At 38.2% G+C, this 18,348-nt stretch overlaps 1 protein-coding gene across 2 annotated transcripts in view; it reads right to left on the bottom strand.

The window, feature by feature from the left end:
- Nucleotides 1-5,243: 5,243 nt before the first annotated feature.
- Nucleotides 5,244-18,348, bottom strand: part of LOC149192469 (outer envelope pore protein 21, chloroplastic-like) — a 55,814-nt gene continuing 42,709 nt past the window's right edge. For both annotated transcript variants that reach the window (XM_089404619.1, XM_089404620.1), the window contains 2 exons: nt 6,772-6,870; nt 5,244-5,575 (listed from right to left, as the gene is read on the bottom strand). In XM_089404619.1, coding sequence (XP_089260745.1) covers nt 5,492-5,575; nt 6,772-6,870 — 183 coding nt within the window. In that variant the 3' untranslated portion in view covers nt 5,244-5,491. The remainder of the gene's footprint in view (nt 5,576-6,771; nt 6,871-18,348) is intronic.

The raw sequence follows: 18,348 nt of genomic DNA on the forward strand, positions 1-18,348 counted from the left end.
TGATTAGGTCAACAACTCTATTAGGTGTTTCTATCCCCCAAGGGGAGTGACATGTCCCAAGTTAGCCCATTAATCCATAAGTGTGTGTGATTATGATGGTTATGGAGTGTAAAAACTTCAAGGTAGGTGCCACAGCAATGTGACCAACTACTATGGTCCAACATCCTAAGTTTATAGGTGTAAGGAGGGAGATATCATGGAGGTATGCTTACCCCTTTCCTCCTCAACCAGTTTTTTCCACCCCTCTGGTGCACCTTTTACTTTTAATGATTTGTCTTTATTTGATGCATAGTTTAGGAACCCAAGCTTGCTTTTGTATCTCAATACCCCTTCAGCCCGAGGGTTAGCTCAATTGGTCAAGTCCTTGTTGCTAAGTACCTTGCCAATGGGAGGTCACAGGGTTATATCTTCTCTATGCCCTCGAGTTAGGCTCTACTAGTTTGGCCGACGAGATGTGATCCCTATAGGTCAATCCCCCCATATTTTCCTCAAAAAATATTAGAAAAAAAAACAATACCCCTTCAAGATGTAACAGTTTCTCACTCATCAAGGTTGAGACTTTCAAGAGTTTCTTAGATAAAGCATTAAATGCTTTGAGGAACTGAGTCATGGCTAATGGGGGGGATAGAGCTCATGCTAGGTTCTTTTCCCACACGCAAAATAAATCTTTTGCATTTTATAATTTCTTTCATTTTGGCTTTATATGATTTAAGTTGCATCAATCTTCAACACCAAGTTTATGGGCCTTAAATCAAGGATGTGGAAATGATGCCAATCCCAATGACTAATGACTACCAACTCGAAGAATGGAGATGGACAACAAGGAATCATGGAAAGTGATATGGATTATCTTGGACATGTTATTTCAATCAGTGCTTCCCCTGTAGTGTCCTTCCTAAACCGTAAGTCCTCAGAGGAGGTCCCACTAGACTAGGGTCAAAGGCTAACCTCTCTGGTGAAGTGTGGGAACAAACATACAATCCAGATCAGCCAATCATCCACCTTTCCTAGTCATCCATATTACTATGCCCTTAGCATTATATGAAAGAACATGATTGCAAAAATGGTTAAAGTACCTATCGATGGATGACCGACCTTCCTTAAAGAAGAAATGCCAAATGGGAAAGAGGTCTAACCAAAGCAATAGGCAGAGAATCTTGGAATAATGTTGTGTTGACCATCATAGGGCTGCTAGCTAGTTGGTTGTCCATAGAGGATAAAATTTCCTCCTAAGGGTTACCCACTTTTTGGTCGGTAACAAGCCCCTAGCCTTCTAGCCTTGCCTCAATTGATTCGCATATAGGACACCATAGACCTCAACACTAAACTACCATACATGTTCAAGAATGTCACAAGCATCGGAGGAGTTTGCCCCAACCTCACCACACAATGACAAACAATTTCTGACTAACCTTGGGTATCTGTTGAGGTCAAAGCCCTCAGACCCTATTGGCGATGGATTGTAGAAATCCTGAGAGTAGATTAACTTCATAATGCAATATAACTAAAGCAAAATGCTTTAATTTACTTCTACAATCAAACTTGCAGAAACTTAATAGATTTGAGCAAGATCAAGCTAAACACATATAACCAGAAGAAGAATCAATGCACATGAAACACAGAAGAATACTCTGGGGAAAGCCTCAGCTAAAAACCTCGCTATCTGTATTATCATACAAGTGGAAATATATTAGGATTACACAAAGCCTTAGCTCTCACAACTAGCTAGCTCTCAGTACAATCACTCACTGATGCTCACAGACAAAATAGACTGCTCATATGCCTTCTCCTCTACCCTCCAAGCTCCTATTTCCTTGCGTTGTTTCTCCTGGGTGATCCTACCGTTACCAAGTGTAACACTGATCTCACACCCTGTAAAACTGCGCAAATCTCAAGGAATGAATTCCTTCTGCATGGATGAGTTTTGTTTATAGGAAAACTCATGCAACTGATAGTACATTGTCCCTGTGTTTAATCTCAACTGGGTCTTTCTCTTAATAGACATGCATGAGTTACTGATGAGAGAATCTTCAGTTATCTGGAGTACACTAATTAGATGCATGCATGCATTAACTGATTGAACTCACAATTAGTTCCTCAAATAGTTTGGAACTAATTTAACTAAGCTAACTAATTACATCTCAAATATAACTCATCATTATCTCCTTAATTAAGGGATAATCTCTTTAATTTAAGGGATAACTATTGCATGACTTCACAAAGACTTCTAGCTTGAATTTCTCCAACTAATTAACTCAAGATGAATTAATTAATTATTTTTCAAGCAGCTACTGAGACTAAATTCGAATTTTAATTCAAGGACAAACTAAAATTGGAATATTCTTGTTGCCACATTTCAACATAGATGAGAGAATGTGTAATGTGCTAGTTGTAAATTCCTCAATCATCGGATATGGTCCTCCCTGGAATGACCATGACTAATATCCCTCAATGGCTAGCATGATTGTTTCTTAGCGCTATTTTATCAAGCTTTTGACCTTTTGCCTTTATGATTGTCATTTTGGTTTAGAAAAATTGTGATTTTATCACACTGAGGGTTTTGGCATAAGCTAGCCCATGATTTTTGTTTTGTTGTAAACACGCATGTTGTTTTTTCAGTTTCAAGCTATGCATGTGGATGTTGCTTGTGCGGTCTGCTTCTATATTAAAACCTTGTGCACTTTGTTAATATTAATAGTCAAAGAAAACATTGTTTCTCTCTATCTTCATATATATATGTGTGTGTGTGTGTGTGTGTGTGTGTGTGTGTTAAAATTATGCAACTGCGGTCAAATTCCAATTTGGACCGCTCATATGATGAAGATAATAATTGCAACAGATTCCTCTTTTCGAGAGGACCAAAATTGACCTAAAGATCACCTCATATGGACAAACAGAAGTTGGTTTTTGAATTTATATTCCCACTCATGTATATTAGATCAGGTCAGCCCTAAGCACATGTACAATTGGACAGGTCGGCCTCAACATCAAGTGGACCCTCATGAAAGCCTATAAATAGAAAAGGCCTCAAACTCATTTGGACACATTGATCAAGCCATCTTCTCTTCAATTCTATTGTCTTGGTTTGCACATGTCTAACAGAGAAAGTTCACACAAGGGTCTGAAACTACAAGGTTGGAGCTCGCACGGTTCTAGGGTTTCTGTTTCTCGATCGCGCACACGTAACTGAGTATTTTCGAACCCAGACGCATGCATAGAGTGGTCAAGGGTGTGTCTGGGAAGTCTCAGACGCTCACACATAAGCCTGAAGGGAGCGTTTGGGGTTTCTGAAGCAGATCGAGGAGTTTGGTCCCCAGACATGCACAGAGCGGTCAATGGTACATATGGGCAACCTCAATCGCTCACACAGTGGTCTAAAGGGTGTGTATGGGGCTTTGAAGCAAATCTGAGTGTATTTGTCCCCAAACACACACATACAATTCACCAAGGAGCGTCCAAGACTGCCATAGTCGGTCGCACAGCTCCTCCGTGCATCCGGGACTAAAAGATGAAATTTCAGTATTCTGAAGACTCTGCTCAGTGACAACAATGTTCAGTAGTTGACTACAAACAGTGACAATACATTACAGCCCTCCGAATCAGGGTTTTGAGTATAAGCATGATTAGGTTCATTTCATGGATGTCATAGCTCTTTTACTAGTTAGTTGCATAACTCTCTTTCGCTGAATCATTTGATGACGATCTAAGAAGAAGAAGAATTTGCAAGGGTTTTCCCCATAGTGGGTTTTGCCCTGGTCTCGAACCAACCTTGGTGTGTCTATGTGTACATATTTTTCTTCTATTGTTCTGCTGCATTGATGATAATGATGTTGTTATTTCTACATAGTTGCATATGCTGAAGAATAATTATGTAAATCTGAATAATGTAATGATGATATGGGGTGAACTTAATGTGTTAATGAAGAAATGCAATTATCTAAGCAAAGAACAATATAGCCTTAAGAAAAATTAACAATATATATATATATATATATATATAGAGAGAGAGAGAGAGAGAGAGAGAAACTCCCAAGAATACCATTGTTCTAAATGTTAGGCAATGAGAATATATTGTTGGAAGTAAGTATAAAATCCACAAAGATTACTGTTATGTAATAAGATCATAAAAACTCATATAGGCTACAGAGGTTCGCGCGTAAACTTATTTCCTTTTAGAATGGTGGTAATCTTCACATGATGTCATTTATAGCTAAGTGCCCTCTTTACTGTATTTTTTATATATTTTAGCATGTCTGCCTAGTCACCCTCTTGAAGTCCTTGTTTTGTGGTCCCATGTCCCCCTCTCTTTAAAGGATGCCTCACTTGAGTTATATATTTAACCTGAGTTGTGTATAAATACACAACTGAAGCTCTCATTTTTTATTGTCTCGTCATATTGATTCATAGTGATTGTATTGTGTTTCTCTTGTCCATAGTTTCATCTTATCTTCCCTTTATGATGTGCTTATGGTTCATGAGGATTCAGAATTTGTTCGTGGTTTCCATTCAATCCTTCTCTCTCTCTTGTGATCTCAATGTTTCCTGCTGGGAGGTAGTTAGATCTGGCAGAGAAGAATACCAATACTCAAGGGTATCTGGGATGTAATTTGTGTAGCCCTGTGTATTATTGGACTTAAACTGGAGGAATTGCAAGCTCATAGAAAAAGCATTCTATCACCATAAAAATGACTTTCCTTTGGCATGGAGCTTATCTCTTCACAGCAGCTATAGTCAATTCAGTATCTTACTGTGATTTTCTCTGTTGTCCGTGCTTAACGTAACACTAGAATAAACAGGGAAATCTCATGCTGATGCAACATCTTGCATCATAATCTGATGCAGATAACTCTGGAAATGAGTCCACAAATAGCAAAAACAATCTGCTTCAATTTGAGGTTGTGTTGATGGTCATGACTCTACCCAAGATTCATCAAGTCAGATTACACACAGAGAGCTGTTCCTGAAAAAACTGCTTCCCTCACTTTCAGGCAGAATCAAAGTGATTTAGAGAGTAACTAATGCAAAGGTTTGTTGAAAACTTGAAAATGGCAGTGAACAAAAACCAAAAGAGGAAATCTTGTTCCAGAAAAAAATAGTAGAATACAACACACATGAACGCCCTTTGAAACTACCCAACTATACTCCATACACTTTTCCAATAAAACCCACGCAATCACTTTGTGCCCCTTTGCAATTGACTCGTGCATAAACCAACAGAAACACCTCAGCATCATTACAACATCTAAAGTACAACTGACTGTACCTCAGATAGTTCATAGAGATTAATTTGCTGCAGAAAATTACTGATGAAAAATTAGCTTCAGAGATACTCAAGTTAGAATATTCATGATAATGATCTGATGGAAGGAACAGAATCCTCATGAAAATTTTACATTTGTAAATGAATGTTGTACTTCAAAGTCAAAAACATTGCTTGATACTCAATTTAGGTTTGGGCGCCCTAAAGTATCAGGCCCAAAAAATAACAAACTCATAAATCATATTTAACATTCCATCTACCGTTAATGTCAGCATTAACTGTCCAGTTATTCTCCCTGATTTGAAAATATGGTTTCTGCACAATAGAAACAAACTCATATGTCAGAATCGAGCATTATAAATTGATAAGGAATTGACATGGAAAACATGTGAAAGGAAAACCAGGTTAAACTTTCATGGAGAAGTCCTGAATGAGTAAATTACAAGTAATTGTATACTGTGGATATTCCAGCAATAAAACAACTCTGAAGCAAACTTTAGATGCTACCACCTTCATTAGACAAGCAATTCTATTATGTCTAAACAGAAGGCATCAAATAAGACATAGTCAGTCTTCATGCATTCTAGAAATCTTGCCCCAAGTATTGGCCATAGCAATTAACATCTCCTTAGAGGAAAGCCTGACTGATCAAAAGACTCAACTTTTTAGACTCACCTCATGCTATTTTCAAAGTGACAAGCTAAAGAGAAGAAATCTTGTTTTGACAATGAAATTTTATCAAATCATCAGTTTTTCAGACACCTGGTATCATCAGGACGCTAACTGGGCTTCTGAAGATGATGGATGCAAACTATCAAGGAAAGTTAAAACAACTGACCAAGCACAGCAGTAAGTGAAAAATATTCCATTAACGATCTTGTGTTTTCATCCATGATAAAATTATGGAATCTTTTCCAGGCTGCAAAACATAATGTAAATATCCAGGGCTTTCTAGGTAGAATGAGTGTGCATGAATAGCATGAAGACAAAAGTATCCATATATTTTATTAAGAAGCAGTCAAAATCACTCGCATCATTAGAACCCAAAACAGGTTAAGATCACTCAGATCATTGGAACTCAAAACAGGTTCGGCAGGATTGTTTCCATTTGCATATGACCATGGCACATTATTCTAAAAAATGCATTCAAATTGCGCAAGGCGTAAGAAATAGGGTTGCGGAGATCATGAAAAATCTTTGCCATGCCTCATTTATTTTTGCCTGTCCCTTTACTGAAAGGCTACCAATATTTATTCTATGCTCAATTGGCTATACAACTTGTACGAAACAGTAGCACCAACCTGAAGTCTTTGATGCAATTTTGTTTATTAAGATAAAGATTATAAGCATACATAATCTAGATTTTAAACATTAATAGCAGCATTACCTGTTTTACATATTATTTTCCATTAAATTAAGAATAAAAAAAGAGGTAAAATATTCTATCCTCCAACTGTCAATACTATTGATATGACAATAATGCATAAAATCCCAGTAATCAGCAGGCTAACCTTGTCAAATAAATTGTAACCAATTCTCAACCTTACGTCTTGATCTTCAGAGAAATTGAATATCCTGTATGTAAGTTCCACAATTCCTCTTTGCTTTCCCTGCATTCACAATTGAATGCAAGAAATTAAGATCCCCTCAAGTAAAATGTTATATTGCAAACTTACATCCTGTAAATCTAGTAGTCAACAAATATTCATGTCCAAGATGCTGTAAAGAGATGATCTAAAATGAAAAAATGTCAATAGAAAATGAGAAAGAGATAAGAAATTATATGAATGCCCAACAAAATAGGTCAATGGGACTCTAAAATATAGCAAAATAAGGAGTGCATCTCCTCCCTAAAATAAGAATAAAGTAAATAAGGAGCATAACATCATAACAAAAAAGAAGGTAAAGCCATCATGGAAGGCTATCTATGACTGATAAATTCAGGGACCCAACAAAATAAGCTACCTGGATGCCTTGAAAAGCTTAATTTTGACTTGAATAAAGGCAACAATATGGAACTATAGATATCAAATCATATATGTACAGCTCCAAGGAAAAAAAGAACTAGGAATACTAAATGCATTACCAAGTTCAAAGAGCCATAGATAGTTAAAAGTAACTAAGATTCTAAATCAGTCAGTTCGATGAACAGGATTTATTTTTTAGCAAGACAGTGTTACCATAAATAAGAACTCGGAAGCAACAGAGCAAGAAAGAGGGGACAAAGGCCTTTCAGGGAACGAAAAAATCTTGGCTGCTGTTTTATTTCATATTTCTATTGCAAATATTTCAAGTCCCAGTTCTATGTATAATGCTTCTCCAGTAGGTAGGAACTTCCATCAAATGTTAGAATTGTGAATGAAATTACAAAAGCTACTGCTTAGTTCCCTTCTATCTCTCCATTGCCTCTCAGAAGAAGATGATCAGCAATAAGGAAGGAGATCCATCCTCCCTGGATTTTAGATTTCAAAATCTAAGTTGAATGCATCCACTACAGTGGCAGCAGTTCAATACTTGGCACATTCTCACTCAAGAAGTCACACCAACTATCACCTACTCAGACTGCATTTTTTACTCACTACGGTTAAATTCTCTTTGTGAGCACTGAGGTTGTAAGGCCTCAGAGACCCTAAGTTACAAACATACTCCTAAATTTTCTAGATTTTTGAGTGATTTTTATGCTCAACAGATGGTCATTCTTCAGTTTTTTTGTACAACATAATTGAACTCGAATTGCCAATACTCTACTATAACAATTTGTTCTCTAAGAAAATATGTAAAGCACATTTCTGCTCTTTTGTTGTTCGGTCAGTTCTAGGAAATATATGAACTGCTCAAGATATGAATAATCTTGAAAGCAGCTCTGCTTTAGAAATGTGACAATGCAATAAGAAAAAGGCCAGACACATTATGGCTGCTATAACAGAGAGAAATCAGAAGTGCAGGGTGTATTACAAAACCCATTGGCATTTTCTTTATCCACGCTGTCCTAAGTTTACTTTATAAAAAAATTGCTGACTATTTGCAAATTGCATGCTTTATATTATTCTCTAAGTCAATTGGCCCACTCGGGGTAAGTAAACGGTATATCCTATATTTGATGGCTGAATTCTTAGGATTAATTGTCTGTTTATGAATGCATGTGATCATGATGTTTTCCATCCATTATTGTGAATTATCATGATTATTGCTTGAGATGTTTGTAACTTTGAATCACTTAAAAAATTATATTCTTTAATGGATGTCAAATATATTTTTTTAAAGAATATGTTTTTTTAAGTGATTCAAAGTTACAAACATCTCAAGCAATAATCATGACAAATCATAAGAACTACACATGGGACGCATAGATGACCTTTTATAAGGTTATACTTGTAGCCAAAATTCCTTCCGAAGAGACCTTGAGCCAAAAACTGTTAAACCTTCAATTGGAACCAAGCATGTCAACGAAAATCCCTTTGACTGTTGCAATGCTTAGGATGAATCACCAATAAACTCTTGAGGCTAGGAGTGCAGTCCCCACTGCATCTGGGGAGTAATGGATCCTGGAAAAGGCATTGGTGGACTCTACGTATCAGGTGTTAGTCAAAAATCTTATTCCGCATCGAAGTACAGTCTATGGTTAAGTAACCACTGACCAGACATGCCCAAATCAATGTTGCAAACATCCCAATTTTATCAAGCAAAAATAGCAAAATCGCGATTTTTGGCCTAGCCGATGTTTGCCGATTTTTACCAATATTTTCTCGATTGTTATGATTTTTTGGCTCTCCGGACACTTGCCGATTTTATCCCAATGCCGATGCTTTCAACACTGGCCCAAATAGAGCCCGTGTCTCGTATTTCGCGTGTTGGAAACCAATATGTGAGGACACGTGTTTTGCATGTGTCCTGTTCACAGGACACATGCCAAACATGTGTCGGACACTTGCCCTCAATGTGTCTCAAAAATTGCATGTGTCCTTCATTCACAGGACACATGCCAAACATGTGTCAGACACTTGTCCTCAACTGTGTCTCGAAAATTTGACATGTGCCCCCTGTGTGAGCAGCAATAAATCATGTTTTCGCCTTATTTTTTTGTCATTCCACTCAACCAGTTGGAGCTGTGAGGCAATTTGGAGTGTAGCTGAGAGTTACAGTGCAGTGTTAGAAGAGATTCCAAGTGTTGGGCAAGTGGATTTGTCCACCACTCTTTAAGTTATTTTCCTACAGCAGTTCACTGGCGTCCTTGTTTCACAGAGATTATGGCTCAATCATCAAGGACAGTTGGTAAACATCACAGGAAAGGGAGGAGTTTTGGTCTTTTTGGAGAAAGGAAGATCAAGTTTCTTCAAAAAAGATCAAAGATACAGTTTTAGATGATGGTTGGTGGGTGAGGGTAGATCTTACCATTAAGATCATGGACCCTATCATAGTTCTAGTATCTGGTATCTACCCTATTTTGTATTTGTCATTGGCATTCCCACCTATAGTAGTAGTGAGTCAGCATTTACGGTCTATGTAATACATTTTGATTTTGAAGACTTAATGAGAAAACTGCAGTTTATGGTTCTAATTTGGTGTTTGTCATTTTATCATCATTGATGTAATACTAGTTGTATGATTGAATTTGTATCATCATGTAAAATTGTAAATGTTTTAGTTTCTAAATTCTAAAGAGATTTGAATCTTTGTCTATATTTCATTTTTGTATGTATAATAATTCACTAATTTATTCCATACACGTCTTCCATGTCCTGTTTCCAGGGTCGCCATATCCTCTGTGTCCCATGTCATCGTGTCGTGTCAGATGACTTAGGACTCTGGAAAATAACAAGTTTTTCACATGAGCCACACAAGTCGATTAACTATCAAAACCATAAAAAAAAATATGGTTGTGTTAAATATTTCCATCCATTTTGTACAAGATTACCAGCATCATCAGTGTAATTTGCAGATGTGGATGTGGTCATCTTTAAAATATGGTTTCATTGAGTGGAGGTGCTGCACTAGAACTTATATCTTCACTGATAGTAACACAAACAAACAAAAAGAAGTTAAGATCAATAATAATAATAATTCCTCAATAAATAAATCATTCCCTCTCAAGCAATGTTGCTTTCAGAACACTTTTTGCTTTTGCTCCTATACGTTGTATTCTATCTTCGTTTTGCATTTATGTCCTTTAAATACGGTAGCGGGTTCTTTATTTTTTGGCAAACAGATGTAAAGTCTCCTATCTCAATTTCAAAGTTTGAATTTGTAGAATTTTCCATATGCTGACAACAGATTGAGTCGTCAATATAAAATCTTCACAAGCCATCAAGGTCACAGCCAAAGATTAAATCTTAAATGCAACTTGCAAAAGAACTCTATTGACGAAAAATGATTCTATTTTTATACATTAAATTAAATTTTTAAAATACCAACAACAACAAAAAACACTTGGCCATCAGAGTGAAAACCATTACAAAGCACACAGTAAACAGCTATTGTTTACACAGGAGATCATGCACTACCCCAACACTAAGCTAAAAAATAAATGGAATAGAATAGGCCTTCCACAATAGGAGAACAAGGGAAAGCCACTTGACCATCAGAGGGAAAACCATTACGGAGCACACAGTAAACAACTATTGTTTGCACAGGAGATCAAGCATTACCCGAACACTAAGCTAAAAAATAAATGGAATGGAATAAGCCTTCAACAACAGTTACAGCTGGTGACCCAATTAAAACCACATCCTAAAAAATTCATTCAGGTTACCAAAACTAATTGCAACTAACATAGACATAAATAGTCAAAAACCCAAAAAGGAAAAACTGAAAAGCACATCTGACATGGTACACCTTCCAGATTTTCGTAACAAGGGCATTGTAATTTGTAGCTATCTCTGAAGGTGTTCTGCTACATACAAATGATTGTGAAGCCACTGGAAACCATGTTGTTTAACAGTCTTATCATAATAGAATTTGTCGATTGTTTCCTTATTATCCACCAGCATCTCCTTTGTCATGATTGTTCCCCATTTCTTTCATCTACTTCACACAGCTTGTCCTCAGTAGTTCTGCTACAGACATCATGGATTCAGGTCAGAGTACCCCCCACAGTAGCCAGAAAGTGGTGGCCTTTCTCTCTCATCTCCTAGGCTTTTTCCAAAATGGAGGCATTCTTCCTTTTTCCAGACAAAGCATTCCATATCCCCTGACATGATATTACAGTTTACAGGGAGCCAGAAAGGGTTTCCCTTTTCCTCTTACCATCACAAAGCAGCAAAGCACAACAATGATCCAAGAGAGACAGGTGAAACACTGAAATCTCAATAACCATCCTTGGCTTGAATTCAGGATTTGATGTTGACATCTCCATACAGTCCATATCCACAGTGGGTGTTGACAGTACTTTTCCCCATAAAGGATGCTAGGACATTCTGATAAAGAAAAAACTACCAAACTTTTTCATACTGCTTACCAGCATTAGCTCTTCTTTTATGTCACTGGGTTCTGTAATGACAAGAAGGCCTCCCTTTACTCTTTTATTGATAATATGTCTTCATGTCCTTGACCAACAATATGCGTTCTTCAGGACACCTAAGATTATGTCTAGACCTTGTTGATAAATGGAGCAGATCAATGCAATCAAATGACACACTGTGAAGCTATAACTAGAGTACCAGGAAGAATGGTTTTTAGAAAATGCTCTTGCTAAAACTTATAAACAGTTAAGAAATCTTCCTATCTAAAAAAGGAAGAGTTATAAGTAGCCATTTTTCCAAAATGCTTCTAACCTATATATGGTTTTAGAGATTTGGGACGGATAGTATATATATGTATATATTGAAATAATAACTTGGGGAAAATTTTGAAATTTAACAAATAACTTTGGGCAAATTTGTCAAAAAATAGCCAATTCACAAACGTTGACACCTGAAGTTTTCCACAGTACCAGATACAACCCAGGCATCCCTCCTTTTCCAAGGTACTTCCCTAGTTCCCTTGGCACTACTTAGGGTCACACCCGAGTTAACCTGAATTCACACCCAGGCACCAAATGCAGTCAAAAATTGTGCCCAGTTCAAAAACCTGCAAACCAAGTCTGAGTATACATGGGGATGTAAACAAGCTAGTATTCCAATTGCAACTTGCAATTCCATCTTTTTTATACGGGGAAATACATATATAAGCAATTACCAATGAGAAATAATGCTATTTTCAAAGGTTTTACCCCCAACCCACTTCTGTCTATCTACAGAATTAAATATTCCTTGCTGCTGAAGAACATCACCAAGAAAATGAAATCAAAGTGGGTGGTCACACCTCTTGAAGAGGACCATTCTCACCCCTATGTTTTCTGCAATGGAAACTGGAGTATCCACAGGAAAACCAGGACAAAGCAAAGCAGGCAGAATTATATATTTCAGTCAAAAGAGCATTGCTTTCAAGTTGGGAACAGGATGGACGACAAATAAATCTGCTGACCTCCAGGGTCTCATCACTGTAGTCAATCTAGTGCAAAAGCACAATATCACAGCATTAACTCTACTCAGATTCTAAGGTGCTCTATGACTGGATGAACCATTGAGCCCAAGCCTGACACATAGTTACTTCGCCATCTATTAGCAAGGGCACTCCAACTGGTTTCCTCTTTCCAGCAGCTGCAGATTTAGCACATCTTCAGGGAGCTCAATCAAACAGCGAACAATTTAGCGAAGGAGGCCTGTGCTTGGAATGAAGGTAAGCTTCTATACAGCTAACTGATGAGAATCAGACCTCCACAATGTGCAGGAAGTTTCACTCTTTTGAGGAACCGCCTATTTTCACTATTCCTTTACCAGGTTATGCCCAGGCTTTGATGCACTGTCCCATGGACAGTTCGATCCATCTGGTATTTTGATACATGTATGAGGCAGAGCTGCACCTTGTTTTGATATTCTGATGATCGAGCCTGGCTTGAAACCTTGAAGTATGTAGCCTTATATGGCAGTAACAGATGTAACTTAAATTTTGAATGAAAATCTACCAACATTTTCCCTTGGAGAAAAATATATAAGCAATTACAAAATATTTCAAGGAGAACCCAGTCAATGTCAGTTGCAAATTATAGTATGAGGCATTTGAATATAACAGTCTAGTGAATATAATGTAGTTCATTGGATGCTTCTTTTTCATGTTACTTTCGCATGCATTAAATTATAACATAAAGAGAAACATAGAAAACTGTCAGCAAAGAATTATTGAAGCTTCAACATTGAACTAGAAAACAGGTATTTGTTCAATTTAGTCCACACTCACTTTGCTCTACTTGACATCAATTTTAGGCGGCCACACTCAAAAAGTTCCACTAATTCAAAGAAAGTAGGCATATCTGTCAAACTGTATTGGAATTTGAACATTGAGCAAGTAAATAATAAACTCCACATAATATTCACATTTGCATTGCACTCAGCTCAGGTGAGGCTCCTCTGCAATAGTAAAATTTGAAAATTATAATTACTTGAAAAAAAAGCACATAGAGGGGTTTTGCAAACCGATCTTAAAGTCCAGCATACTCATGTTAATCATTTGCCATATATACTCATCACTCATGAGTCCTAAAGACTATCTATTCTCTGATAGAAACTAAACCCAAGAGCTCAAAAAGAAAGATTTCCCTCAATGAGAGAGAATGCACAATTCCAAAGCATAACACAATTCCACATGTTTCATTAACTTAACATTGACGATTAGGAAAATAGATGCAACGTAACATAGATAGATGACCTGAGAATCATCTTAATCCGGAAAAAAACACGAGCAGTCACATTAGTTCGAAATTTCAAATTGATAAATATTGTTGAACTTATCAATTTCAGCATTGGAGGATAGAGGTTACAAAGTTGCATTTGTAGATGGTCGGGTTCTTGTATGGCCTAAAGGCTCGAACATAGACTCAGCAGGAGTGATTGGTGTTTGAGAGGGAGGACTATACAGATTGTTAGGGCGTCCAGCCCAGGGATTGGTACATCATAGTATTGGTTTATGTGAGTTATGGCATTGTAGATTCGCTCCCCTGCATTAGAAGGCTTTGCTAGCATTGAGGAAGATGGTTATAGGTCTTCCAAGGCTCTAGGCAGAGCATGAGGATGTTTGTAAGGGTTGTGCACTTGGGATCTTTTCCAAGCAGTGACAGCAGGTCCAAGAGGATCTAGGATCTAGTACATTCAAATGTATGTGGACCGATGACAGTATCATCTTGGGGTGGATTCTTGTACTATGTGACATTCGTTGATGATTTCTCCTAGAAGATATGGATATACTTCACGAAGACCAAGGATGAGGTCTTCAGCAGGTTCGAGAGTTCAGGGCTTGGGTAGAGAACTTGACAGGGAAGAAGATCAAGGTTTTGAGGTCAAATAATGGACAAGGGTATACTTCCGAGGACTACAGTGATTTCTGGAAGGAAGCAGGGATCAAGAGGAAGTTGATAGTTCCTTACGACCCTCAACAAACTGTGGTTGCGGAAAGGAAGAACAGGTCCATTGTGGAGATTTTCAAGGCGATGATTCATAATTAGGATTTACCCATGTTCTTATGGGAAGAGGCATCCAACACTGCAGTTTATGTTCAGACCAGGAGTCCTCACTAGATATTGGGGGACAAGACTCCTAAGAAGGCATTCATTGGAATGAAGCCAGAGTCAGCCATATGAGGATCTTAGGTTATCTAGTATACATCCACATGCCCAAGGAGAAGAGGAAGAAGTTAGAACCTTCTAGGAAAAAGGGTACTTTTGTGGGATACAATGAAACTTCAAAGGCCTACAGAATCTACATTCCAGGATAAACATTAGATTGAGGTTAGTCGGGATGTTACTTTTGATGAGGAGGTAGCCTTCAGGAGGTCTAGAGAGTCTCATATGGAGATTGATAGTGAGGAGCAAGAGGCTTCGAAGGATGTGGGTACAGATCCCTCTAGTCCTGTTGTTCATCCTTCAGACTATCAAGAGGAGTCAGTAGAGCCACCAAAGCAAGTGGAACCGCCTAGAGATTTTGCAAAGACCAAGATGAGGTTGGCATGGCTTCATGATACTTTGCAGCATGCAAAGAGGCATGCAGCTCCTAGTGGTACTTTTAGGGAGAGCAAATGACCATAGAGGTTCTCGAGTTATATGGCATTGATGAGCCACATCATTGATTCCGAACATTCTAGTTATGAGGAGGCAGCAAGTTTGGAAGGATGCCATGATGGAGGAGTATCATTCCATCATGAAGAATGATATGTGGGAGATAGTTTCGAGACAATGGGGGAAGTCAATAGTGACTTCCAAGTGGATCTATAAGATCAAGCATGCAGCAAATGGCAACATCAAGAAGTACAAAGCAAGGTTTGTGGCAAGATGATTCTCCCAGAAAGAGGGAGTGGACTATGAGGAAACTTTTGCTCCAGTCGTCTAGTACACTTCCATCAGAACTATTATTTCTCTTACTTCAGTCATGGGTTGGAGGTTACATTAGATGGATGTAAAGACCGCATTCCTCAATGGTGTGATTGAGGAGGAAGTGTACATAGAGCAACCTCAGGGCTTTGTGATACATGGGAAGGAGTCCCATGTTTGTAGATTGAAGATTGAAGAAGGATTTGTACAAACTCAAGCAAGCACCCAAGGCATGGTATTCCAAGGTTGATGGATACTTGATAAGTTTGGGCTTACTAGGGTAGAGAGGCTCATTGTCGGGTGCAGAAGGGAGTTAGCTTCGGAGTTTGAGATGAAATATCTTGGCTCGATGCATTATTTCTTGGGATTGAAGGTGTGGCAAAGGTTAGGCGAAATCTTCCTCGCACAAGGAAAGTATGTAGTTGAGATCTTGAGGAGATTCGATGTGATAGACTGCAAGTCCCATGGCTACACCTATGGTGACAAATCTAAAGAAGCTGAGTGATCCCGCTTCAAATTTAGATTTGGTGGATCCCACAATGTATAGGTAGTTGATTGGATCCTAGATGTACCTGGTTAACACCAGGCCAAATATTTGCTTTGCAGTGAGCACCCAGAGCCAATTTATGGTTGAGTTGAGGCATGTAAATTGGGTTGCAGTGAAGCATGTGTTGAGGTACTTGTGTGGTACAGTTGGATACAGTCTAAGATATGTCTCACGTGGTGAAGTGACGCTGCAAAGGTATATTGATTCTAATTGGATCAAGAGTGCGGTGGACAGAAAGAGCACCTCGAGGTGCTACTTCAGCTTGGGATCGACTATGATATTCTAGTTTAGCAAGAAACAGACACCTGTCGCACATAGTACAACAAAAGAAAAGTATATCGCAGCCAGTGTCGCAAGTGAAGAAGCAGTTTGGCATCAGAAAGTTCTTGTAGGACTATTTGATAAGGCACTAGAGACGAACTTGATACATTGTGATAATCAAAGTTGTGTCAAGCTTTCGAAGAATCCAGTATTTCATGATAGGCTGAAGCACATTGAGACCAAATATCACTTCTTCCGAGACATGATGCAAAACGGAGCAGTGAAGCTCCAGTACATATCCACCGAGACGTAGATTGCGTACATTCTCACCAAACCTTTGTCTAGGGGAAAGTTTGTATACTTCAAAGACAAGCTTGGCGTGATGCAAAATGTATCCCTCGCTGAGAGGGAGTGTTGATGTTTCTACAACTTGTAGCATTGGGTCGACATTCTCCCACGAGGTCATGTTGATTTGACAAAGGGGGGATGATACATTCGCCCATGGGGCCATGTCGATTTGGTTAGTGATGAATGTCCCAAGGCAGTCTTTCTCCCATTGGCTTAGGTGTCTGGCTCAAGAAGATTGGCCCACAGTACTCACATTGCCTGCTCTGGGATGGAGTGATCTATTTTTTATATAGCAGTTTGATTTGTTTATTTAATGGGGGTTATCACTCACCAATGGAATAAACAATTCTAGTCTAATGTTGAGTTGTAATGTAGGCTCAATAAGTGAAGGGGTTGTTGAAGAATCTAGGGCAAAGTAGTGTAGAGTGATTCTTTGTTACTTGATAACAATTTGTGGAGTATTTTTACTTTTCCTTATTAGCTTAATCTTCTTATTATTATTATTAATGCATGTGTGTGTACTTCATCAAAGTTCTACCAAAACATAAGAACAAGAACACAAGATGTTGGCTCTCTGTCAGGGCCAAAACCTTCTATTGAGAGGAAAAACCTTTAGTGAATTTCTCTTATTGAAGCTTCTATTGATCAATGCCAAACCCTAGACCCCTGACAAGGGTATCCTCCAAGCACAAGTCAAGTCCTTCCTTCTTTCTGCACCTTATTTCCCAACACTTCTTCCGACACTTTGTTCTCCAGCACTTCGTTCTCTTACTATGATTCTTGTCTAGAGATAGACCTTCCTTGAGTGAGTCTTCTAGATGAGGTGTTCCTCTTCTATCCCTTGCTCAAGTATACTTCAACTTTGACCAATCGAGATCCTTCTTGAGTGTATGACTATTTTGTTGTTCTGCTGCCCTAGTTTTCCACGTGTGGAGAGTACCCTTAATGAATTAGTGTCTTTCTTCCTTCGCTAGAGAGAGGGACTTCTTCGCTTGACTTGGGAGGCCTTGTAGGCCTAGTGACTAGTCCAAATACCAACGAATCTTGCATTGAAATCTTGATACTGCTAAAACTGCAGTCTGTCTTCCTCATCCTCGCACCTGTGACCAATGTTGCACGAAGCGGGAGCGAAGCGGAAGCGCGGAAGCGGAAGCGGGAGCGCGGAAGCGTCATTTTCCAAAAATCTAGGAAGCGAAGCGTCCGCGGAAGCGTCTGCTATATATATATATTTTTTTATATTTTTTTGCATTTATACTCAAAACAAACATCCCAAAAACCAAATTAATTGTAGAAGACATGAAAACATGCATATTTTTGCATAAATCAAGATAGATATGGCATCCATGATTCCATTGTAGTTACTAGTATGTACAACAATCATCTATATTCTAGCTATTACAAACATACATCAAATTTTTAAGCATATTATAAAACATAAAACATTTAAGCATATTATAAAACATAAAACATAGAGCATATTATGATTTATCTAGCAAGTGAGCAACTGTCAACATTTGTCATGTCCAAAATTCAAAT

Source organism: Pinus tabuliformis, chromosome 2_2 (assembly GCF_031772625.1).
Source record: "Pinus tabuliformis cultivar Carrire ecotype Pingquan chromosome 2_2, CPIR1, whole genome shotgun sequence".
Lineage (NCBI taxonomy): Eukaryota > Viridiplantae > Streptophyta > Pinopsida > Pinales > Pinaceae > Pinus > Pinus tabuliformis.